The sequence below is a fragment of the Hemitrygon akajei genome, chromosome 30 (assembly GCF_048418815.1).
Source record: "Hemitrygon akajei chromosome 30, sHemAka1.3, whole genome shotgun sequence".
Classification (NCBI taxonomy): domain Eukaryota; kingdom Metazoa; phylum Chordata; class Chondrichthyes; order Myliobatiformes; family Dasyatidae; genus Hemitrygon; species Hemitrygon akajei.
Window position 1 is genome coordinate 14,421,345 of NC_133153.1, and position 27,206 is coordinate 14,448,550.

At 39.8% G+C, this 27,206-nt stretch overlaps 1 protein-coding gene across 4 annotated transcripts in view; it reads left to right on the forward strand.

Moving 5' to 3' along the window:
- The window catches only part of LOC140718823 (lamin-B3-like), an 87,544-nt gene that overhangs the window by 45,198 nt on the left and 15,140 nt on the right, over positions 1-27,206 (forward strand). For 2 of the 4 annotated variants that reach the window (XM_073033007.1, XM_073033008.1), the window contains exons 5-10: positions 4,818-4,943; positions 5,385-5,605; positions 11,349-11,562; positions 14,890-14,997; positions 21,718-21,834; positions 27,024-27,137. In XM_073033007.1, the coding sequence (XP_072889108.1) occupies positions 4,818-4,943; positions 5,385-5,605; positions 11,349-11,562; positions 14,890-14,997; positions 21,718-21,834; positions 27,024-27,137 (900 nt within the window). The remainder of the gene's footprint in view (positions 1-4,817; positions 4,944-5,384; positions 5,606-11,348; positions 11,563-14,889; positions 14,998-21,717; positions 21,835-27,023; positions 27,138-27,206) is intronic. The other 2 variants (XM_073033009.1, XM_073033010.1) reach the window with 1 other exon arrangement.

Below are 27,206 nucleotides of genomic sequence, written 5' to 3' on the forward strand. Positions count from 1 at the left end.
CCCAGGGCATGCCCTTTTCTCACTGTTACCTTCAGTAAGGAGGTACAGAAGCCTGAAGGCACACACTCAGCGATTCAGGAACAGCTTCTTCCCCTCTGCCATCGATCCCTAAATGGACATTGAATCTTTTGACACTACCTCACTTTTTAAAAATATACAGTATTTCTGTTTTTGCACGTTTTAAAAAAACTATTCAATATATGTAATTGATTTATTTTATTATTAATATAATTTTAATTTCATTTATTATTATAATTTTTTCTCTGCTAGATTATGTATTGCATTGAACTGCTACTGCTAAGTTAACAAATTTCACGTCACATGCCAGTGATAATAAAACTAATTCTGAATCTGAATTAACCCACCCCCCCAAACCTCCCCTCCCCTACCCTGCACAAAAATAAACAAAAAACACAACAGGAACATTGCCACCCTCCCAAACGCCCCTCCACTGCACAAAACGCCGCAAGAACATCAGCCCCCAAATCCGCCCCCTGGACAAAAAAAAAACTAACAGACACAGCAAGACCATCAGCCCCCAAACTGAAAGAAGTGAAAGAAATACTCCTGGGTTGGATGTGTGTGTACAGTATTTGTAAAGGCCCTGGTAATTTCAATAGGCTTGATGAACTTGATTGAGAAGGTAATGTTTATTTAGTTGGGCTTAATGTTTTAATTCTATAATATCAATGTGTTTTAAGTAAATAATTTTTAATTTAATAGCATAAATTCATTGAAAAGTCTCTGATCATCAAAACTGTAAGTCAGGAAAAGCACGAGTACAGGTGGCAGACCTGGTCACGCACAATCCTGCCCATTTCATAATGTTGTTACGAATTTGTGAACACTGCCTTTTACAATATTTAATTATTTCTGTGACTTGCAGTAATTTTTGTCTTGCACTGCACTGTTGCCACAAAATAACAAATTCACTATATTTAGTATGTTAGTGATGATGTACTAGATTCTGATTATTTCTAATCTGGCTCACAAGGATCCATATTGCTCTTGTTGCAGATGTCGTTGCAAAGGTTTTTGGGTTATTTTTTGATCCCCTCTTGTCAGTTTCTTTTCATACTTTCTGTAACTCTTAATGTCATTTTCCGGTATTTGTGGAATTTTATTTTTCATTTTCAGGGGCCTTTTTATTTAGTTTTTAGGTCTCTTATCACTCAACTTTTATCACTGTTTTTTATAAAAGTAATATCTGTTCCAAAACTTGATTTTTCTCAGTTAATATTTGGGAGATAAAAGGCTCTATTTTGTTCCACCTAATATTCCCTGGATGAATAAATGCCTGTTCCAACTTCTGATACATATTGCATCAATCACTGATTTTCTAGCCTAATAAAAATTAATAAAGTGCATTCTTCTAGACATGGTTGCATATGAATGTGGTTATTGAAATGATTCAGCTGGAACCAGGTTATGTTAATGCCTAAAGATATAAACATATTGCCAAAGCACAGGAGTATGGGGCTTGCTTAGCGAAAAGACTTGATTGCTTCATAATCCTGGTAGGCGCAAATAACTAAAATGATGATGACTAATCCTAGCTATCAATGTGTTTCAATTAGTCACCAATAACTACATCTGAAGCTAGTCAAGTTAAATTAGAGTGGCAGCTAGAGGTCGGCAGTTCTTTCTTGAACGTTACACTTGTGCGTCACTTTTCCAGCTGTTCATGCACTTTATCACAATGAAAACAATCAGTCTAATTACATTTGAATAATCAACTTTTACCCACCATCCACAGGGAGGTTGTTCTGTAGATTTTAACACTTGCACTTTGAAATAAAGCTTTTCACAAGCCCATTCTCCAACTGCAAACCTTGTACTCTTGTTCTAATAATCTGAGCATTGCACAAAGATGTTATATTTTCTTTATTTCCTTTCAACCTGAGAACTGTGCGTGTAGTGGGTATCATAAAGTATCGTGCTCAGTTTGCCCATGTGATACTGGTGTTGTGCTGAATGTACTGGTAATTAGGAAGGTTAGACCAGCTTATTTTTGAATTCAGTTCCAGGACTTCAGAATCAGAGTCAAGTTTATTATCACTGATTATATGGCTTGAAGTTTATTGTTTTGTAGCACAAACAGTGCAATACATAAAAAGTGCTATAAATTACAGTGACTTGCTGCCTATTACACTGCTGGCATTTAGGTACCGCCACTCTTTGTGTGGAAAAAATGGTGCTACAAATGCTCTTCGAACTTCCGTCCACCACTCGCCTTAATCCTTATTGCCTGATATTTCAAGTAATGATGAAGTTTCTTCCATCTCTGGCAGTGTTGAGGGCTTCCTTCATCACATCAGGTGCGTTTCACTACTGTCAGTCACGCAAGTCCTGGATGGAGACCCTGGAAATAGTGTCACACTGAAGGATCCTTCGTTGACGTGCTGTTGCCATTTTGTTTTACCGGTCAGAGTTGTTATCCCTGAACTGCAACTCTGAACCTGGAGGACTGGTGGATCACTCATATTCTGGCCTCTACCCTTTGAGTTGTTTGGTATAGGTGACCCTACTAAGAGCCAGAGCATAAAGTGCTCCAGTCAAAATAGCTCTCTGAGTCATTGAGGCACGCAAGCCTCCGAACCCAATGATAACATTGTGGTCTTCTTGGAGGAAATTACGGTAAGAATATATCCAAATAAATAGTGCAAAAAGAGAACAAAATTGTGAAGCACTATAGCAGAAGAGAAAGATTTCAGTAGCCCTGTATTCTCTAGAAGTATAGAAGATTTCAAGAGTGACCCTACTGGGCAATTAATAAGACAGCTGGAGGAAGTGTTTGCCGATTGAGAACTTAAAAGCAACAGGGCAAAATCAACTGTGGTTTAGGGCTAATTTCAGGATGTATTTGTTCTCTCCAAGGTTGGTGGAATAGTGAAATATTTCCTCAAGGAACCACTTAGACTAACTCTACTAAAGGATTCATAAATTCAGTGGGTGGATTTTTGTTGGTTTTACAGAAGTTGAGCGATTGAAAGGCAGGTAAACAAACTTGAGGTAAGGATCAGCCAGACTCCCATTTTATTTTGTAATAGATCAGAGAAATTCAATGGCCTACACCAGTCCAAACATCAGCAGATTAAACAATATAATTAGTTTCCCCACTCCAACCTGCCCTACTTGCTCTGCCATCTCCAGTTGGCATGCACACCAAGAATCCCTGTAGGTTTCCATGGGCTGAAGGCTGGAGATGTCCAGTCCTCTCTTGCTTCTCACTTGTCAGCTATGGCTCAGTACCAACACGCTCATTTCTGAGGTCCAATCTCAGATGAAACATCTAAAGATTCAGATTCTTCCATAATGGTCAAGATGCCCATCTAAGCTAGTCCCATTTGCTAGTCCCATCAGCCCTTAGTCTTCTATGTTCCAAAGAATGAAGTCCTCACCTGTCTAACCTCTCCTGACAAACCAAGCCCCCAAGTCCTGGCAATGTTGTCACCGATTTCATCTGAAAGATCTGCTGAGGTATTTTGAAGCAGTACAGAGACAACTCCCAGATGGCAAATTATCCCCCAACCAATATCATGAGATCAGATTCTCTGATCTCTATCTTAATGCTGCTTGTAGGGCCTACTATGAAAATTGCTTTTATATTTTGACAGGAATTAATTTAGACATCAAAAACTCTGGCAGTAAAATATGTTTATGATAATTGCTTTATTGAAGCAAGATCTTTACAAACTTGTGGAGAAACTTGGCAGTTACAATTGAAGTGCTTCAAATCCACTCTGAAAAAGTGCTGACTGATACTTAACGTACACCTTTAATAATCTTGGGACATTTCAAAGTGATTTGGAAGTACAGGTTGAGCATCCCTTCTCCAAAATGCTTGGGGCTGGAAGTGTTTTGGATTTTGGATTTTTTTCAAACTTCGGAATACTTGCATTATATAGTAAGATACCTTGGGGAGGGGACTCAAGTCCAAACATAAAATCCATTTACATTACATTTACAGCTTATGTACAACTGGTGTGAAGCTCACAGAGTGAACAGTCCTCAGTCGGAGTGCAGTCTGACAAGACTGAACTGAGTGACCAGCCCCAACCGTGTTCATTACTGGGTTCCAGCACCGTGATTGGCTTCATATCCTCCATAGATTTCAAACAGGCACCTATTCCAAAGCACCTGCAATGGGAGGGGGAGTGGTTTCATATATTTTTAATAATTTTGTGCGTGAAGCAGTTATCTTCAATTTTCAGTTTCATGAATGATCTTTGCTTCTATCATGACGAGCATACCATTAAGCACCATGTGCTCACTCCATGACAAATCCACTCATTCAACACCTGCTCGAGATCCTCATTCTTCACCTTATACAGTATTTTTCTATTTTTCATTAATGTCTGTTCATTACATTTGTGAGGTCACTTCTCAGGACTTCCTGCCTGGGAACCTTCCCAGCACCTTGTGGAGCCTTCATTTGTGACGTCTTGTCAGCACTCCAAAAAAAGTTTGGATTCTAGATGTTTGCACATTTTAGAATGTCAGAGAAGGAATTCAACCTGCACTTGCATCTCACCAAAGTAATAAAAGATTTCTAAAAAAATTTTGAACAACTGCTTTATTATACACATCTTTCAACTAGTAATTCACCTCATTCATCTTCCCCTTCCCTGTCCCCTTTAGAAAATCCTCCCATCAGTGGTCTAGGGATAGTTCTTCTCAAAAGTATTTAGATAGTGAAAAATCTGTAAGTTGCTCACTGTGTTCGAGGCGTGGGTTGTTAAAGGAATGAGCTTTATCTTAAAAAGGGCAACTTGTTTGAATTGCCCCGGTCACTTCCCTCTCTCTTTCTGTAACAGTTTGAAAATGTCCAGCTGGTAGCTGCAAAGAACAGTGACTTTGCCAGTGCTGCAAAGCAGGAGGTGGCAGAAGCTAAAATGAGATCTGACAATCTAGTGTTGGAACTTCAGCAATGCCGACAGCAGGTAAGACCTTGTTTATTTACTGGGGTCAATTCAAGCACGCAAAGTTTAAAATGATGGCAGCAGAAATTCAATCTCTATCGTTTGTATTCATTATGCAATATTATTAGGCAAGGGATTGACAATAAATTTCTTTCCCCTTGTCTCTTTCCAGTTTTTATCATGGGATTTAGCCCCTAGACAAAGGTTTTCATGCATAGTAATTGTGACATTTGGAAGAAATTAGTCTGCAATTGTTCTGTATCAAGCATACTTCACTGTGCTCCTAGTACTGGTATACAAATCTAGAGAGGGATGTTACAAAAATATTTTTCCAGTAAAATTAAGATCTGATTAGATTTTTGATTCCATATCTTTAAAACATGATTGACATCCAATCAATATTGTTCCGGGAGGATATATATCTTTTTTTCTTAGCTCTCCCTTCACTCCTTGTTTTGTCAGATTTCTGAACTGAAAGCTAAGGTTCAGGACACAGAGATGACATTGGATCATGAGCGGACTGTCTGGCAAAAGAGGCTGGTGGCCAAGGAGCATGAAATCAGTGAAATACACAGGAAGGCACAGGAGAAGCTGGAAGAATATGAGGAACTGCTTGATGTGAAGCTGGCATTGGACCTGGAGCTAAATGTGTACAGGAAAATGCTGGAGGAAGAAGAACAAAGGTGTGTTGGCTATAAAGCTTCTTTTCCACTTGATAATCTATCTGAAGCAAAATTACCTCATTGGAACAAATTGAATTAAGTTATTACAGTTTAGTTTTAAGTGCTGTATCACCTTTAGGTCTGTCTGAGGAATTCTGGGCCTACTTTGCTGTGGGAATCATATCTCTCTTAGTTTGTGTTCCTCAAAGAATTACTGAAGATATACTACCCAAAAACCGGTCACTTGGCTTCACTTGAGTCTTCATTTTCTTTTAGCATTGGTCTCTTCCATTTTGTGTGTACTTTGTCTCTTCCCTAAATGCGCCAACACTATTAATCTCCACACCTCCTTATTCAAATATTGTGCATTCACACAGTTTTTGGTAAAGGAGTCCTTTTTTTTCCTAAACTCCCTTTATAATTCCTGGTAACAATTTTATGTTGTTCAGACGTTCTGTCTGTACTTTCTGTGAATCTTCAGTAATTTTAAAAATGCCCATTAGGTAAATGCTCATTCTTCCTTTACAAGGTCTTGCGGTCTTCTGATGGAGAAAGCCTTGAAGTTCATCAATTATCATTTTAGAGTTCTTTTCATTATTAACTTTATGATCTCTCATTGGACAAGATTGTACACAGTAGCCAATCAGAACCATAGAACATTACAGCACAGAAACAGGCCTTTTGGCCCTTCTTGGCTGTGCCGAACCATTTTTCTGCCTAGTCCCACTGACCTGCACCTAGACCATATCCCTCCATACACCTCTCATCCATGTACCTGTCCAAGTTTTTCTTAAATGTTAAAAGTGAGCCTGCATTCACCACCTCAACTGGCAGCTCATTCCGTACTCCCACTACTCTCTGTGTGTAGAAGCCCCCCCAATGTTCCCTTTAAACTTCTCCCCCTTCACCCTTAACCCATGTCCTGTGGTTTTTTTCTTCCCTAGCCCCAGTGAAAAAAGCTGAGCTCAGTGGAAAAAATTGTGGTCTAACTGCTGTTTGGTCTATTTATTTATTTAGTGATACAGAGCATATTAGACCCCTTGAGTTGCACAGCCCCAGCAATCTCCAACAGCCCTGATTTAACCCTAACCTAATCATGGGACAATTTATAATGACCATTTAACCTATCTGGTCTGTCTTTGGACTGAGGGAAGAAACCAGAGCACCTGGGAAAATGCACACATTCCATGGGGAGTACGGAAAGAGACTCCTTACAGAGGAGACCACATAAGACCACAACATATAGAAGCAGAATAAGGCCATTTGGCCCATCGAGTCTGCTCTGCCCCTTCATCAGAGCTGATCCATTTCCCTCTCAGCCCCAATCTCCTGTCTCCTCCCCGTAACCCTTCAAGCCCTGACTAATCAAAGACCCATCAGCCTCTGCTGTAAATATACCTAATTACTTGCCCACCACAGATGCCTGTAGCAACGAGTTCCACAGATTCACCACTCACTGGCTCAAAAGAAATCCTCCTCACCTCTGTTCTAAATGGATGATCCTCTATTCTGAGATTGTGCCCATTGGTCTTGTACTCCTCCACCATTCTCTCCACATCCGCTCTATCGAGGTCTTTAAACATTCGATAGGTTTCAATGAGAACCCCCCCCCCCCACCTTATTCTTCTGAATTCCAGTGAGTATAGGCTCCGAGTCATCAATCAGTACTCGTATGGTAATCTTTTCATTCCTGGAATCATTCTTGAGAACCTCCTCTGAACGCTATCCAGTGTAAGCACATAATTTCTTACATACGAGGCCCAAAACGGCTCATGATACTCCAAGTGAGGCCTAACCAGTGCCTTATAAAGCCTCAACATTCCATCCTTGCTTTTATATTCTAGTTGTCTCACAATGAATGCTAACATTGCATTTGGCTTCCTCACCACCAACTCAACCTGCAAATTAACCTTTATGGAATCTTGCATGAGAACTTCCAAGTCCCTTCACACCTTGGACTTTTGAATTTTCTCTCCATTTAGAAAATAATCTGTGCTTTTATTTCTCCTTCCAAAGTGCATGACCATACACTTCCTGACACTGTATTTCATCTGCCACTTCTTTGCCCATTCTTCTAATCTGTCTAAGTCCTTCTTCAGTCTCCCTGCTTTCCTCAACACTACCAGCACCTCCATCTACTTCGTATCATTTGACTTTGGCAAAATACCCTGAAACCACATCCTTAATAATTGATTCCAACATCTTCCCAACCACTGAGGTCAGATTAATTAGCCTATGACATCCTTTCTTCTGCCTCTCTACCTTCTTGAACAGAGGAATGACATTTGCGATGTTCCAGTCTTCCGGAGCCTTGCCAGAATCTATTGCCCCTTGAAGGATAATCACTAAGGTTTCCATAATCCATTTAGCCACCTCTTTCAGTACCTTGTGATGTAGGCTATTTGGGCCAGGTGATTTATCGACCTTCAGACCTTTCAGTTTCCCAAGCACCTTCTCACAATGGCAACATCACTCACTACTGCCCTCTGATGCTCAAGAAATTCTGGCGTACTACTAGTGTCTTATACACTGAAGACTGATACGAAGTACTTAATCAATTTGTCTGCCATTTCCTTGTCCCGCACGACTACCTCTCCAGCATTATTTTCCAGCAGTCCAATATCTACTCTCACCTCTCTTATGCTCTTCATACTGTATATCTGAAGAAACTTTTTGTATCCCTTTTAATATTATTTGCTAGCTTACCTTTGATTCATTCCTAATGCTTTTTTTAGTTGCCTTAAGTTGGTTTTTAAAAGCTTCCCAGTCCTCTTGACTTCCCACTAGTTTTTGCTCTATTCTATGCCCACTCTTTGGCTTTTAAGTTGGCTTTGTCTTCCCTTGTCTGCCACAGTTGTATAATCCTGCCTTTAGAAAATTACTATTTCTTTGGAATATCTGCGCCTTCGGAATTGCTCCCAGAAATTCCAGCCATTGTTGCTCTGCTATAATCCCTCCTAATGTTTCCTTCCAATCAACTTTGGCCAGCTTCTCTTTCATGGCCCTGTAATTCCCTTTTGCCCTACATCTACAGTATATCTGTAGGATACATCTGTATCAGAAGGAGCTTCTCCTTCTCAAATTGTGGAGTGAATACTGTCGTTTTCTGATCACTGCCTCCAAAGAATTCCTTTATCTTAAGCTGTCTAATCAATTCAAGTTCATTGTGTGACCCCCCAGTCCAGAGTACCTGACTCCCTAGTGGGCTCAACCATGTGCTACTCTAAAAAGCCATCTTGTAGGCATTTTAAAAATTCCCCTGCTTGCGATCCCTCACCGACCTGATTTTCCCAATCTACCTGCCCATTGAAATCCCCCATGACTATCATAACATTGCCCTTTTGACATCCCTTTTCTATCTCATGTTATTTGTAGCCCAAATCCTTAATGCTTGAAGGTATGTATATAACTCCTTTCAGGGTCTTTTTACCCTTCTAGTTTCGTAGTTCTACCTACAAGGATTCTACACCTTCCAATCCTATGTCACCTCATTCGGAGGATTCGATTTCATTTTTTTACCAGTAGAGCCACCCCACCCCATATGCCTATGTGCCTGACTTTTTGATACAATGTGTATCCCTGATGTTAAGCTCCCAGCTATACGTAATCATCCCTCAGCTGTGTCTCAGTGATGCCCACAACATCATTCCTGCTCATTTGTAACTGCTGCAAGTTCATCTACTTTACTCTGTATACTGCATGCATTCGAATATAACACCCTGAGGCCCGTACTCATCATCCTTTTTGATTTGCCTTTTACATTGCAACTCATCCTGGTGACTGCAATTTTGCCCTACATCAGTCTGTCCTTGCTAGCAGTCTCACTACACACTACCTCTGTTTGTAAACCAACTACCTCATCCTCAGCCCTATCACTCCGCTTCCAATCCCCCTGCCAAATTAGTTTAATCCCTCCCAAACAGCTTCTGAAAACCTGCCTACAAGGACGTTAGTCCCCCTCAGTTTCAGGTGTACCCACACTTCTTGTACTGTCGTACCTTCCCCAGAAGTGATCCCAATGGTCCTCAAATCTGAACCCCAGTTCCTCAGCAACACATTTATCTGCCAAATTAGCCTATTTTTACCTTCACTGGAGTGTAGCACAGGCAGCAATCTGGAGACTAGTACTCCGGCGGTCCTATTTTTCAGCTTTCTACCTACCTCCCTAAAATCTCTCTTCAAGAAAATCTCTCTCCCCTTTCCTACCTCTGTCATTGGTGCCAAGTTCTACCAAGACTTCTGGAATTGAACTCTTGAGTTTAGATTTCCCCAACCTGTAGTAGCTTGCGCTAACTGCTCCACGCCCACAGTAAATAGTTTTATGCAAATTTAGAACAAACTTCAATTCCCTTTGCAATCAAATAGTTTTCTGATCTAATGGTCATACAAATCTGCATGTCTGCAAATCTAATGGGTGCAGAGAAAGTATTTTCACTAAGCTTCCGCATGTTCTTCAGGGCTTGTCACCAATAGCCTCATGCTTGAAATGAACTTTAGGGTAAGATCCAGTTTGTTCCCTTCTGAGGCATTGTTATAGAACACAAAATCAGTCTCTTTGGTTACTTTATTACATAAAGCATCATTTGCATTGTATCTCCCAAAAGTGACTCACTTATTTTAGAGGCAATTTACAATGGCCAATTAATTACATTTTCTGTTTCTGGGAGGAAACACATACTTTGTTGAGGAGAACATATAAACTTTCCACAGGCAGCAGCCAATGGTCAGGACTAAACCAACTCTCTGAAGGTGTGAGGAACAGCATCAACCATTGCAGCACAGCAGTGTAGAATTTAGTGTAATACTATTACAGAGCTAGTGACCCAGGTTCAATTCCACCTTTGTCCGTAAGGAGTTTGTATGTTCTCCCTGTGACCACGTAGGTTTCCTCTGTGTGCTCTGGTTTCCTCCTACATTCCAAAGATGTACAGTTTAGTATGATGATTGGTCAAATTGTGGATGTAGGTGTGCAACACAGGATTGTTGGGCTTAAAGGGCGTGTGTTGAACTGAACTGAATATGCCTGGACTCTCTGTTGAATTCTCTGTTTTTTGCTGGGGGGGGTTTTTTTGCGGTTTACACAATTTGTTGTTTTTTTTTGCATTGAGGAGGTTGACCTTTTTCATTTGAATGGGATCCTTGATTTTCTTTGTTGCTTGGCTTTCTGTGGGAAGACAAATCTCGGGGTTGTATACTGCATACATACTTTGATAATAAATATACTTTAAAACCTAAAGAAAATAATTGAACTATGTTCCAACCCTAAAGGTATTTAGAAGAAAATATGCATTTGGTTTATAGAAATTTGTTGTCTTTCATTCCCCTCTCATCTTCCAATCTTTCACCTAAAACAAAAGTCACAGAATAGGCAATCGTAAATAATATGTCCAACATCTAACTATACTCTTTTTCAGTAATTTTCTTTAAACCTAGTTTGTATTGATGACATACTGTGAAGCAGTGACATAAAGTACTTCCCTTTTAGTTATTTTTCTGTCTCTTTGGGCAAGGTTGGACTTGCTGCTATTAAACTATACTTCAAACTTGGTCTATATTGTTATGACTCTTGTGGAGTGGGAGTTGGCCTGAGTCTGTATCAACATTTACTCTAAAACAGACCAGGGAAAGAAGTGCAAGCAACATGCGTAATTGACTCTGAGAGGTGGTTTATATTTCAAAGATCTATTTGTCCTGTGGACATTTGAATTGCTTCATTTGCATGGAGGATGAAATAGTTATTTTCAGCTTGCTTTTAATATTACAGACTTGACTTGACTCCCAAATCATTGTCACGGAGTGTGGTGTCTCCCTCAAGTCGTGTGACTTCACGCCGTGGGAAGAAAAGGAAATTGTTTGAAACGGAGTCTTCCAGCTATAACTACAAAATGGAAGAATACATGTATTCTAAAGGAAAAGTTATTATAGAAGAAATTGACAATGAAGGAAAATTTGTCAAATTAAGGAATATTTCCAAAAAGGTATATACCTTTGGTCTCTACCACAAATGTCACCCTTACACAGTGATATCATCCTTCTGCATACCAGAGGCTGGTCCACAATGTTCACAGCCTCATTGACATATTTGTATCTGGTGACGAACAACACATACATTTGTAGAAATGGATGGTCTTAATGCTGTCCATCTAATGTCATCATTAAAACTATCTACGTCTGATTCTAATACTGTTGCATCTTAAATTGTTGAGATTCTTATCTGCATGGTTGGGTTGAGTTGTTCTTTGATCATGGCAATCGATCTGCAAACATTTTGCCACCATACAAGGAGAGATGATGTCTCCTCATATGGTGATGTTTGCAAATGGATTGCCAAGATTGGAGAACAACTCAACCCAACCATCAACCACCTGAGCTACACATTTTCTGAGTTAGTTATGTCTTATATGCATCCTTGTTACTTCCTGGTCTTGCCTGCTGTACGTTTCCTGGCTGGCTTGTCTTGTTCTGCCATCTTGACATTGACAATGACCACAATTAATGGCCTCTGAGATGATAATTAGTTAATGATTATTAATGTTCTGCCAAATCCACCATTTATAGGGTGGATTTCAGCAATGCAGTAAGTACTCGAGTGATGCCCTGCCCAATTTTCTTTTTAGGTCCTGCTCGTTACATATTTCTTGGCTGTGAATCCATACAGTGTCTCAGTATGTAATCGAAAGGAAATTGTGCTTTAAGCAAGGGCAGGTCAAGTACTTGGATCATTTTACAGTGAGCAAATTTACATCTGTGTGCAAATATGTTTAGGATGCAACTTGGTTTATTTCCTAAGTAGACCATGGTGATCTTGGTTTCAGTGTCTTTTGTACATTGGATTTTGAATGTGTCATGTTGTGAAGGGGCTGCAGGAATAGTTTATACTATTATGAAAAGCATGGTCTGTTTACTAGGGTAGAGAAGCCCATAATTAAAGGCCATAGGATAAAAATTCCCCCAAGAGGACCACCTCCTTGTCTTTGGGTTTGGAGGCTTGTGTGCCTCAATGACCCAGAGAGCTATGTTGGCTGGAGTCAGGGATTTATGCTTTGGCTCTTGGTAAGGTCACCCATGCCAAACAGATTCAAGGGTAGAGGCCAGACTAAGAGTGGTCCACCAGTCCTCCAGGTTCAGAGGTTCAGTTCAGGGATAACAACTCTGACTGAAAACACAAAATTGTTATGGAAGCATCAATGAAGAATCCTTCTACATCAGAATGTGACAGTATTCCAGAGACTCCATCCAGGACTTGCACGACTCACAGTAGTGAAAACCGAGAGGACGCACCTGACATGATGAGGGAAGCCCTGAACACCGCCAGAGGTGGAGAACCTTCATTGCTGCCCTAAACACTAGTTGCATAACAGGCAGTAAGGATTAAGGTGAAGGGTGGAGGGAAGTCCTTAGGGGATTTTAAGAATAATATTTTCACGCGGAGCGTTGGCTAAATGGAATAGGGTGTCAGAGGAGGTGGAAGAGGCAGGTACAATTAGTGTTTTTTCAAAACACTTTTGGATATGTGCATGTATTGTAAATGTTCAGAGGGTTCTGGGCCACAGGGCAAGCATTTTACACAGAGACTGGTGGGTGCCTGTTATGCATTACCAGGGGTGGAGGTTGAGGCAGATATAAGAGAGGTATTTATAGAGCTCTTATTCAGACAAATGAATATCCCGAGAATGAGTGATATGGACTTTGTGTAGGCAGAAAACATTAGCTTAGTTAGGCATTTAAGTACTAGTTTAATTAGCTTGACACAAGGTCATGGGGTGAAGGGCCTGTTCCTGTGTTGTGCAGCTCTATATCCTTAAAAACAGTGTTGCTGATTTCCACGATGAGAACTGTATTGGAAATAAAGATTGAAGCAAAATATTCTGGAGGGAGGACCTCAGAACCAAACCAAAAAAAAAATGCTGTAAACTCTCAGCTGGCTAGACAACATCCCTAGAGAGAGGAAGAGTATTGTTTTCGGCCATTAATGTTTCATTCTGATGTGTGATCTGCTGAGTATTACCAGTGTTTTCTGTTTTTATTGGGGCGTGCTTATGGTTAGTTGTGGGGTGAGGGTAGGTTTGGTTCCTATCTCTCAATAATTCTCAGAGTTAAATTGGGAAAATAAAACCAGCCAGCTTGAATTTCCTGACCTGAATTTGATGCTGACGGTGTGGAGTTTGTACCTTGTTGCTGTTGCAGCATATACCATACCTCTCTTGGGAGCTCCACCTCCTTTTACCTCAAAGATAGAGTTAATTGGCTGCTGTAAATTATCTCCAGTGTTAGTGGATGTCAGATGGGGTTGATGGGCAAGGAAGTCAGGCGATTTTACAGGGACGTAAGAGGGTGGGTGCAGACGGGATGGGAATACACTGAGAGCCAGCCTAGTCTCAATAGAAAAGTGAGGATTCCCTGAAGTGGAGCCACTGTTACATTGCAGAGAATTCAGTAGTGAGTATCTACCCCAGGATATAATGTGCTGGTGACTGTCATCTTCACTTAGATCATGATGTGCCAGGAATACAGTGAGAACTTTACTCTTCTGGTAGATCCCTGGGATATTTTGTGTTCATTTGAAAATGGAATTGGGGCCTCTTCTTACTTCTCCTAAAAGGGTGTTTGGAAAGTTTTATCAGTCCTTAATCAGTCCATGTCTATCCATATATCCAGTCCCTTAGAAAACTTTCCAGTGACTTTCCCACTACCGGTTTATTTTTTTTAAATCTATCTTAAACAGCAGAACAACATTGGCTATCCTCCAATAGTCTGCTACCTCATTTGTCACTAAGGATGATTTAAATATCTCAGCAGGGTTCAAGAGAACACCTTGTCAGGCCCTGTGGATTTATCCACTCTAATTGGCCTCATCACGGGAAACACCTCCTTCTCTGCAGTGTATACAAGGTCCATGAAGTTGATGCCACTTTGCCTCACTCCTATATATACTGTGTCCATTTCCTGAGTAAATATAAACACAAAAAATTCGTTGAAGATCTTCCCCAAATCTTCTACTCCACAATATGGATTACCATTCTGATCTTACAGAGAACTAATTTTGACCATTACAATCCTTTTAATCTGTGCAGAAATTGGGGGGAAAAAAGTCATTGTCTAGTGTTCTAAAGCTCTGTGTCTTTCCGAAGCATTAAACCTGTTCTTTATCGTCAGGAGCAGTTCCAGTGTTAACCACTTTTATTTCCATTTTCCAATGTTCGCATTCTTTTCCTTTTTTTAAATTTGATTGTTTCCTTTTTTTAATTGTTACTTTTTAAAATTCTTGACAGAGAATTTGAAATTAGTGTTTATTATATTTATAGGACCAACCATTAAAAGGGTGGATAATAAGGAGAAAGTTCGAAGATTCTTCAGAGATTGTGTACAAGTTTTCTGCACATTTCACTCTTAAAGCCAAGCAAACAGTAACTGTAAGTACTCACCTCAAATTGGAGTAATAGAGTGATAAAGCTCCTTTAGCTCAACCTGTCCATACCAACTGTATTGCCCAGTGAGCTAAACCTCTCATATCCGTGTACTTATCTGCATGCCTTTTAAGTGTTGCTCATTTGCTCACCTCAACTACAACTTCTGGCAGTGCATTCCAAATATGCCCCACCCTTTCTGTGGAGCAGCTGCCCCGATCTTCCTTTGAAATCTATTGCCTCTGATCTTAAACCTATGCCCTTGTGTTTTTAGCCCCTCTCTGGGGAAAACTGGTACATGTTTTCATTCAATACAGGTGCCTTATGATCTTTTGTATCTCTATTAGTATACCTCTTAATCTCCTGTTTTCCGATTTGTTCATGATTCAAATTGCATTTATTATAAAAAAGTATATCTACCACCCTGAGATTCATCTTCCTCACAGAAGGGCACGAGCCAAAGAGACACCGTGGAAACCATTCAGAGAAAAACATCAAACCCCCAACCTGCTAAAAAAAAAAGAACATATCGTGCAAAAGCCAAACAGAAATGAGTGAGAAACACAGAGTATAAAACAGCAAGCTACGAAAGTTATTGAAAGAGTCCAGGCATATTCAGTCCGGCTCAATTCAACTCATGTCCGTGAATTATTACCATAGAAGCAGCTTGCAAACCTACCTCCTTCTGCTCTCCTGTTACATTATTCTGGCTTCTTCTTTCTTCCATTCCAGTCCTGTTGAAGGGTCATGGTCTGAAAGGTCCTCTGTTTATTTTCCCCCATAGATGCTGCCTGACCTACTGAGTTCCTCCAGCATTTTGTGTGTGTTGCTCAGAATAAAGTTATAAGGTTTTTTTTTTAGCTAAATGTGCACCCCTTCTGCCCTTATAACTAATAGCATATTATCTAGTATTTTCACTCTTTAAACTTGAGGTCCTAACCTCCCCCACCACATCCACTCTCTCCAATAACAAACCACTCCCTCCCCATCTCTCCCAGCCAAAATCCCTTGGAGAGATAAATAGCCATTGATTTCCCCCCTTGTGGCTTGCAAAGATGTCTCAGGTGTACCCTAGGGACTCCTGAATCAGGATTTGGAACTTTCCATTCTATAACAGAATGAATGACAGATAAATTACTCCTTTGAAGGAATGACAACAGTGGACCAGGCATGCGATTCGATGTGGCATTAAGAATGTTATATTTAATCCACATTCAGAGAAATATGTTGATAATTTAAGCAGCACAATAACATGAGTTTATGTTCAGATAATGTTCAGGAACTTGAAGATGAAATAAAATTGTGACTGCTTTCTTATTGTTTGCAAGTGCTGTTTGAAAGGAATTCAAATGGTACTGAAACATCTATAAGAATACTGATGATTCATTTTTATCACATAACCATCATTATTTTAAAAACAAAAGAAACAATTTCTCTCCCTTAGCAGCATATTACTACAACAAACACATAAATGTGCTGAAATTATTTTACTCTTTTTAGCTTCTTCACATATAGCAATATATTAAAAAAATGAACTGTATAATATGAAAGCAAAACATTTCATAATCGTATGCAGGTGGATTGGCTGGTATCTGTTTCGCATTTCTGATTGTCCCTGAAAAGATGACAGTGTCTTTGTTGAAAGATGGCAGACATAATTCTGAGTCAGAATCTATTGTGACCTGGAGGGAGTGTTGTACTGGTGGTCACAGTGCTCCTGTTGCCTCTACTGAGTCGAGAGGGAGAGGTCAAGGATTTGGAAGGCCTCATGGAGGAAGTCTTGGCAAATTGCTGGGAAGAACTTTGTAGATGGGTGCACTGTAAACACAGTGGTAAAAAAAAATGTTCAGGACAGTGGCTGCTTTATCCAAAGTGATGCCAGAATTCAGGCTTTTTTGGAGCAAGTGTAGAATGTGCATGACTTGGTGACTTGTAGATGTGACAAGACTTTGTCAAGACAGGAGATCAGTATCTTAACATAGCACCTGGTCTCTGACCTGCTATTCTACCTGCATGGTTGGGCTGGTTAGCTTCTGACAATGAAATCCTATGGGATATTGACGGTGGAGATTCACTGATGATATAACATTGTACATTGTGGAGTACTGGTTGAATCCTTGATGTCTTACTCGAGATGGTTAACGTCTGCCCACTGTCAGTCAAAATATTACTTTGAGGTTGTATCAACCTTCGTTGAATGTTGCCTGGATCTTGCATACAAACATAGACTTTATTTTCTCTGAGGTTTTGAATGCAATTGGCCTTTAGGCCAGCAAGTGCAAATATTTCCACTTCTCATTTGGTCAGTTCACCTGTATGAAGTGGCAGAGGTCATCAGCTTGCCATTCGACCAGGGAAACCCACCTTGCCTGAAGTAGCTTGGTGAGGTGGTCCCAGAATAGGTCCCCCAACAGAAGGAGATTGTCATCCAACCACAGGGCCATTGCTGATGCCCACACTCCGCAGGGAAAAGTTTCCTCCTCTCTATCTTCCAGTGTTTGCCTTATTTGTCTTCCGGTTTCAGAAGACGTCCATGCTTCCAGTTGTTTCTTAAATGTGAAAAGCTGCAATAATGTTGTTGGCCATGAAGGTATATCTGTCTGCTAATCAGTAATGGAAGGAAGGTCGTTGGTGAAATAAGCAAAATACTGTGTGCTTGTGCCCAAGACACATATCTGAGAAATTCCAGCAGTAATGAATTAAGGGGTGAGATGATTGATCTCCAACCTTCTGGTGCTTGGTTTTATTACAACTAGCGGAAAATTTTGACCTGAATTAGGACTGAGCCCTGATAAAACTGAAGCTGTTGATGCCACACTTGCCCAAATACTATCTTGATTGCAAGGAAATCAGTCTTGTCTCACCTCTGGGATTTGCTATTGTTGCCGTTTATGATGAGATCTAAAACAGGGGGGTACTCACAAAACTAAGCTGAGCACAGGTAGACAGGTGCTGCTTGAATCTCCTTCTGCTCCTTTTCACTCAGCATTTTGCAAATGATTGAAAACAGCCAGGTTGGAAATGTTATGTTTTCATCCACCATATGTAGACATCACGAGCACCATCAGTAATTACTCCTGAACTGTGGAAGGCCTTAATAATCAGTGAGTGGTCTGAACTGATGTGTAGGCTAGATCTGGTAAGGATTACAGTTTTTCTTCACTGAAGATATTGAAATGGGTGGGTTCTTAACAACAATCCAGTAGTTTCCTGGTTAGCATACCAAAAGTAGATATAGTTTTTCATGTACAGTAAAAGCTGAGTTCTTGAACTTTGATCAGCTTCATTGTGGCCCTTGCAGGTTACTGATCTACCCTGCACTGTACTTTCTTTCTAGTTGCAACACTTTATTCTGCATTCTGCTCTTCTCCTCGATGTATGCATCATCTGTCTGAGTGGTAGACGTCAGTGTTTTTTCTGCATCCTACTATGGACGATGATAATAAACCAGCAAACAGTAATAGTTACTGCCTGTTTGAAAGTATCCTGGTGACATCTGAACTGCTCCTTCAGGCCACTGCCTTTGAGCAGAAAATCATACAAAAGGTAGTGGATTCAGCCCAGTACATCACAGGTAAAACCCTCCCAACCATTGAGCACATCTACATGAAACGTTGCCATAGAAATGCAGCACCCATTATCAAAGACCCTCTCCACCCAGTCCATGCTCTTTTCTCACTGCTGCCGTCAGGTAGAAGATACCAGAGCCTCGGGATTCACACCACCAGGTTCAAGAACAGTCACTACACCTCAATCATCAGGCTCTTGAACAAAAGGGGATAGCTTCACTCATTTAAGGACTCTTGTTAGTTCATGCTTGTTTTTAATGCTATTTATTTATTATCTGCATTTGCACAGTTTGCTTACAGTTTATAGTTCCTGATGTTTACAGTTTGCAGTTTCTGTCTACTGTTACTGTTCTATAGATTTGCAAAGTATGCCCGCAGGAAAAGAATCTTAGGGTTGTATATGGTGACATGTATGCACACTGATAATAAATTTTACTTTGAACTTTGAACTTTAAAATGACAGGGATGTGAGGCAGAGTGTTATTGTATGGAAAATGGAGATTAATTTGCTATCTTTAAAGTGTGGTAGAAATAATTGATCAGGACTTTAAAAAGGGAATCCAGTAGACACTGGAATGAACTAATTTTTCAGGACTACTGAGAAGGAGGGGTTATGGGATTGTTGATGAATCAATAGCCAGAATAATCTTGCGTGCCATGAGGTTATAATTTGCTGAATAGTGAAATGTAAAATATTTCAGAAAAAAACATAAGGAATTACAATCAAAATGAAAATGAAAGACAGACATGAAAATAGAGTAGGCTACGGTCAATTATGGATAACTCTGAACATCCTCTACATAGCACCATCCAGAGACAGAGAAGCAGTTTCAGCGACAGGTTACTATCGATGCAATGCTCCTCAGACAGGATGAAGAGGTCAATACTCCCCAATGCCATTAGGCTTTACAATTCTACCGCCAGGACTTAAGAACTTTTTAAAAGCTATTATTAATGCTTTTTGAGATAGTGATTTAGATGCATATCATATTTTTTACTGAGTTAAGTATTGTATGTAATTAGTTTTGCTACAACAAGTGTATGGGACATTGGAAAAAAAGTTGAATTTCCCCATGGGGATGAATAAAGTATCTATCTATCTATCTATCTATCTATCTATCTATCTATCTATCTATCTATCTATCTATCTATCTATCTATCTATCTATCTATCGATCTATCGATCTATCGATCTATCTATCTATCGATCTCAATACAGAATTGTGCCTGTCACTTCCAGTGCACTTTGCCCAGTATTAGAGAGGGTATCTAATGAACATTCAAATTGTCTGACTCTGATTGCTCAGGGTGATCAAACTCACTGATAATCTGGTTAAATTGCTAAAAAATTATGAAGAGCATTCTTAAGGTGGGTGGGGAATATAGCTTGATTAGAGAAATGAAAACTAAACTACAGGAAATACTCAGTAACACACACATAATGCTGGAGGAACTCGGCAGGTCGGGCAGCATCTGTGGAAAGGAGTACACAGTTGGCATTTCAGGATGAGACCCTTCATCGAGACCTACTCAGTGGCTCGGTAACATCCGCAGAAAGAGGAACAGTATTTTAGTTAAAAATTCTCCGTTAGAGTTACCTTGCTTGCTGAATGTATTCAGCACTTTTTTATGCTTAGCTCGGATTTCTAGCAGCTGAAGTTTATTAAGTCTCTTAATTAGAGCAGTCCAGAAAGAGGTGACATAATATTGCAGTGTTATTGTACATTGTTAATTAAATATTAACAATGAAAATACATACAAATAAAAAGTAAACTCCAACAGCCTAAGATCTACCTCCGCACTCCTCCAAGGATTTTCTAACATTTACAAAGTATAAGCCAGGAGTGGGAAGGAATATTATTTGCTAAACGGGATGCTTTACTGAGGACAAGCAGCCCTACTTGATTGGGAATTCATCCACCAAAGGTTTAAAGCATATTTATTATCAAAGTATGTATGCAGGATACACCACACTCTGCAGTGTATGCTCCACACTAAACAATTACTTTGTCAGACCTCCGTTGATACCCCTGACCCCCCTTACCCCATCCCTATCTATAATTTTAGTCTGGTTCTCTTTCTCTCTCTTTCCCCCCTCACTATAATCTCCCCCCAGCCCTACCTTTCTTTCTCTTTTATTTCCCATAATTCTCCACCTTCCCCCACTAGCACATTTCCCTCCAGCCTATCACTTCCCAGCTCTCTACTTCATCCCTCCCCCCACTTCTTATCCCCCCCCTCGACCAAATTTTCTCCAAATATGCTTTTTATCACGATTTCCATATCCAGGTAGTTGATGTGATGTATTTTAGTATTAGCTAATTTAAAACAGTATCTCTTTTGCTTGGATCCTTGCTCCTTCTGATCAGTTTTCTGTGCTGTTTGGTTGATGTCAGTTCCATGTGTGAACTTCAAATCTCTTGTGTAAGGATCTTTGAAAATCTTTGGACACTCCAATCACTAATCCTCCTTTGTGAGTTTTGTTAAACCTCCTTGGGTCCGATTTACAAATCCCTCAGCACATCCTCAGCTTGTCCAATTGCATCCCTTCGCTTACCTGATCAGATTAATGGATGAAACTATTGTAGTTCTGCCAGAAAACCCTCTGGTCTGCTGTTTTGGGGGGGGGGGGTTCCCCTCCTCTCTTTAACGTCAAGTTTATGATTTTCTACTTGAAGTTTGGGGAAGGGGGAAGTTACTTAATGACAGCCGTGGGAAATTTACTAGGGTGGGAAGGAATAGATGGGTGTTAAGACAGGAGAAAGAGAACAAGTGGTGACGAATGCTAGAAGAGGCATTTGATAAAGAGGGAAATAGACCACACAATTAATTACTGTGACAAATAGTATGTTTGTTTTAATTTCCATTAGAGATTTGTGGTAATTTTGACCCAGAGAGTTCAAGATTTTGTTTGCATATATCTGAGTTGACAAGTTATTAAGCCTTTTCATTTAATTAAATATATTTGAATGAGCAAGGAAGTAATTATGTACAGTGTGGATGCTAACTACCTGAAGAGAAATTGTGAAGTCCTCTTTTTTTGGGTGTATGGTATTTGATTCGTGTTTATTTTTTTAAACAATTAATGCACTTAAGCAATGGTGTAATGTGCTAAGCCACAAAGAAACGTAATTTCATGTAACTGTTACCTTGTTCAGATCTGGGCTACAGATCATGATGGTGCCTCATGCTCATCAGTAGATTTGGTGTGGGAGGACCAGAGATCCTGGGGAAAAGGAGATATGAGAATGGTTCTTCTCAGTGCGAATGGAGTGGTAAGTTGCAAAAACTTGGAGATCCTGCCATTGAAAAAAGACGCGTGCCAAGTGTGAATTTGTGTGCTCAACTAAATAATAACTCTGTCTAAAGCACTGAAATTCATGTCATTTCCTTTTAATCTCCACTTTCCGTGAATTTAAGATGGTATAACGCTCACTTTGTTCCCTTCAGATTTGTCATTTTTATTGACCTTCAAAGGGGGTAATAAAATGCTGGGCAGCAAAGGAAAGCTGAAAGCTAATTGCTGAAGTGGTGCGTCAGTGCTTTGTTGGAAAAACATCAATGTAGGTTCTTGCTGCCTTAGGTTCCGTTAATGCCCCTCCTCCCCTTCTTACCCCATCCCTGACATTTTTAGTTGTTTGCCTGTTCTTCATCTCCCACTGGTGCTCTCCCCCCCCCCCCCCACCTTTCTTTCTCCTGAGGCCTCCCGTCCCATGATCCTTTCCCTTCTCCAGCTCTGTATCACTTTCGCCAATCACCTTTCCAGCTCTTAGCTTCATCCCACCCCCTCTGGTCTTCTCCTATCATTTCGCATTTCCCCCTCCCCCCACCACTTTCAAATCTCTTACTGTCTTTCCTTTCGGTTAGTCCTGACGAAGGGTCTTGGCCCAAAACGTCGACAGCGCTTCTCCCTATAGATGCTGTGTTCTGCTGTGTTCTACCAGCATTTTGTGTGTGTTGTTGATATGCTAGATTTGTCCTTTTTGTATTGCAGTAAGATGGTGTGAAATTCTCAGTGCAACTTTAAGAAGTGGGTGACTTCCTTGGGGCAAGGGAGTCAAAGGTTGCAGCATTTCCCTGCGCTTTTGTAGTAGAGATACTTAGTTAAAGCTTTCTCAAAATAAATAAAGAAATATAATTGGCAATTCTTTTTAAGTAGAAACAGGGTATTTATTAGAGGGCTGATGAAAGGAGGTAAAGGTTGTATATTTCACCAAGTGTGAACAACAGGTACTGTGTGCTTAGTCAAATATGGCATTCATGCCTAATGCAACTGGGAAAATAAACAAGAGGAAAATCTGCAGATACTGGAAATCCAAGCAGCACACACACAATGCTGGAGGAACTCAAAAGCCAGGCAGCATCAATGGAAAAAGAATACAGTTGACATTTCGGGCCAAGACCCTTCACTGAGACCTGATGAAAAGTCTTGGCCCGAAACTTCGACTGTACTCTTTTCCATTCATGCTGGCTTGCTCCAGCATTTTCTGGGAAAATGAACAACTGAATTTGTACTGAGGGTACAATTTAAACTATGCTACTACTTTCAGAATGTTCCTTTCAAAGATTGTTTTTAATTTAATATAAACCCTGGAAAATAAAGCTAATTTTTAAGGTTATGCAGACATCAATGCATTTCTTGTGGGGGTTGGAATGGAAGTATCTCTGTTGCATTTTCTTTTAGGGCAGAGAATGGAGACTCTCCAATATGTGGAGAGTACAACAAAGTATAAACTTTCTGGTCCTGGTTCTGGGAAATGAGCCTGTTAGTGACAGACCTGATGGTGGATGAATCTTTGCAGTATAGTAACCACATCTCACTACATTTTAAGATGGTTATGAATAGGATAAAATTGGATCTTGCAGGAAGATACTAAGCTGGGGAAGGGGAAATTGTGATAGGATAAGAGAGGGGCTAAGTGGAATTGATTAAGAGTACTTGTTGTTGGACAAATTTGCGTCTGATATGTTAGAGTTGTTTAAAGACCAGCTGATCAGAGTTCAGGCTGCCATGTTCCGGTTAGGACAAGGATAGTGAGGTAAGTGAACCTTGGATGACCTGAGAGATCCTAAATTTAGACAGGAAGGAAAAGGAAGCATATGTGAGGTTTGGAAGGCTAAAATTAGATTGGCCCCCTGTGGAATATGAAGATAGCGGGAAAGAACTCTAACAGGCAATAAGGAGGGCCAAAATAGGTAATGAGGTGTCTTTAGTGAGCAGGGTTAAGGAGAATCCCTAAACATTTTATGTTTACATTCAAAAACCGAGGATAACTAAGGAGATGTTGGTCCATTCAAGGACAAAGGAAAGAATTTGTGCTTAGAGTCAGAGCAAGTGGCTAAGGTATTAAATGAGTATGTTGTGTCAGTATTTACCAAGGAAAAGGATTTGGAGGATAGTGAAAGTGGAATGGGACGTACTAATGTGCTGGGACATTTTGAGGTTAAGGAGGATGTAGTGCTGGGTCGTCTTAAAAAGTATTAAGGTGGCCTGAGAGCATGTATCCCAGAATATTGAAAGAAGCGAGGAGATCGCTGGGCCTTTGACTCTTTGTGTTCGCAGTAGCAAGATGCAAGGTCCTGGAGGAACCAAGAATAACAGAAGCTCTGGCCTTGTTCAAGAAGAGAAATAGGCCAACTGAGCCTCACGTCAGAGATAGGCGAGCTGTTGGTGGTGATACTGAGGGTTAGAACTTATGCACATTTGGAAAGGCCTGGCCGCCTTAGGGATAGTTAGCATGGCTTTGTGCAGTGCAGATCATGTCTTGCAAACTTGACTGAGTTTTTTGAGGAGGCAACAAAGGTGACAAAAGTTGTCTACATGGACTTTAGTGCAACATTTGTTTAGGTCCTTCCAGGTAGGTTGATTCAAAAGATAAAGATGCATGGGATCTAGGATGAATTGCAAGTTTGGATTCAGAACTGGCATGTTCATGGAAGACAGAATAGGGGTGGTCAGCTGTTATTCTGCCTGGAGTTTAGTGAACAGTAGTACTCCTCAAGGATCAGTGCTGAGACCTCAATGATCGGATTTCATCCAAATCACTGATCTGGATGAAAATACAAAATACAGCTGGATGGATTAGCAAATTTGTGGATGGCATCATGACTGGAGAAGTTGTGGATAGTATAAAGGAGCATCGAATAATACAGGAAGATACAGATCAGTTACAGATATGGGCAGAGAAGAGGCAGATGGAGTTTAATATGGGGTAGGGTGAGGTTTTGCACTTTGGAAGATCAAGTGAAAGGAGAAATTATACAGTTAATTATAGACCCCTTAATAGCATTGAGGTTCAGAGGGATCTTGGGGTCCAGGTCCATAGATCAATGGAACTGTCTATGCCAGAGAAGAAGACATGTGGCATTCCTGTCTTCAGTGAGTATAAGAGTAAAGAAGTCATGCTGCAGTTATGTAGAGCTTTAGTCAGACGGCAGTAGGAGTATTGTGTGCAGTTCTCTGGTTGTTCCGTTATAGGAAGGATGTGGAGGTCATGGATAGGTTACAGAAGAGGTTTACCAGGATGTTTCCTGGATTAGAGGGAAATGCTCGACAAATTGGGTTGTTCTTCCTTAAGTGTCAGAAGCTGAAGAGAGAACTGATATCGGTTTTTAAAGTTATGAGAGGCATTCATAGAGTAGAGTTAAAATCTTTTCCCCAGGTTAGAATTTTCATCCTCTATCTGTGCTAAACATGCTCTAATACAATTTAAGGTTGTACATAGAGCTCACATGTCTAAAGATAAACTTGCTCGATTTTATTCTTATGTTAATCCAACCTGTGATAGATGTCATTCTGATGTTGCTTCATTGACCCATATGTTTTGGTCTTGTCCTTGTTTACAAAACTATTGGAAAGATATTTTTAATATTATTTCAAGAGTCTTAAATATTAATCTCCAACCACATCCTTTTACCGCAATTTTTGGTCTACCAATGATAGATAATAAGCGTTTATCCGCTTCATCCCAACGAATGATTGCATTTGTTACACTAATGGCTAGAAGATCTATTTTACTGAATTGGAAAGAAATTAACCCTCCAACTGTATTTCAGTGGTTTTCTCAAACTATTTCCTGTTTGAGTTTAGAAAAAATTAGAAGTGTGGTTTTTGATTCTTCAGTTAAATTTGAGGAAACTTGGAGACCATTTATTCAACATTTTCATATGAATTAAATGGTCTGATCCTGAACCTTATTGTTACTATCCTGAATTGTGTGGATGGAGGTTGGGAGTCATTGGCACTGCTGTATGTATTTAACATTATGCGATTGCCCATGTTGGTTAGTTTTTTTTTTAGTTGTTTTTTTTTGTGGGGGGGTTCTTTTCTTTTTTTTCTTAATTCCTTTACATTATACTATGAGTTTGGGAGACTCTATGTATTGATTAATACATATTTGATTGTTAATTAATCTATTATGTACTCTCAAATGTTTTGCACTAATATTTTTCTTATGTTTTTCTTAAAAATTAATAAAAAGATTTGAAAAGAATTTTCAAACACCAGTAGACAAGCTTTTAAGATTAGAGAAGTTAGTTTAAAAGCAATGTGAGGGTGTTTTTTTTAACAAAGAGTGTGGTAAATGTCTAGAATAGGTTGCCTAGGATAGTAGGGGAAGCAGACAATTTGGTATAGTTTAAGAAGCTTTTAGATAGACACATGAATATGAAGGGAATGGAGGAATATGGATGAAACACAAGAGGATGACTTTTAGTATAGTTTGATATCAAGATCAGCAGAAAATTGGGGGTTGAATGGCCTGGTAGGTACTATACTGATCTATGCAGGATAGCTATTTGAATCTTGATTTATGCAATATTCTCTGTATACCACCTTCCTGTTCCATCTTTTAATGTGATGTGCACAGTGATTTTTAGTATATTTTGTGTCTTGTTTAACCATCCCAAAGAACTTGACAGCAGCATTGTCAAATGGAATGTGTTATGTGTCAAGTGAATATTAGGGCGAATGGCCCAATGGCTTTGATGCAAAACTATTGGAGATAAGTTTAATATCCATCAAGTAACTTGTACAAGGAGCCTGTTATATTTACCAAGGTTGTTATGTCATTGGAAAAAATATTTGGAAAGGTTTGCAGATTTCTTCCAAGAAAAGCAAATGTTTGTAAAGTTAAGTCCCAGCTATGTAAAAGTTTTGCTTAATTTGATGTCTGAGAGAAAGCTATTATGGCATATGAATGAATTGCTCAAGGCCAAAGTTAAATTTAAGAAGAACTATTATATTAGATATTTGCAGTGATGGGCAGTTACCAAATGAGGTAAGCCTCCAGTCCATTTTAAAATATGAAACAGAAAAATTCCTTTAGGATAAATTTTATAAAATGTTGAAATATTCACAATAGCATCTTGAGGGACTCCCATCAGTCTTTTTCATTTTCTGAAGACTGCATGAGTTTTGGCTGAGGTACCCTTTCTACTACTAACACTAATATTGATTTCACAGGAGATGTCTACACGGTCTATTGTACAATTACCAGGACCACTGGAAGGTAAATCTAGGGACGAAGAGTATGAAGGTCCTGCTGAGGGCAGAAGTCATCTTGAATATAGTCCAATGGTATGAATGCACAGTCCTGCTACTTATCTGTTGGGCAAATTGCTAATCTAAATGGTGCTAATGATCTAT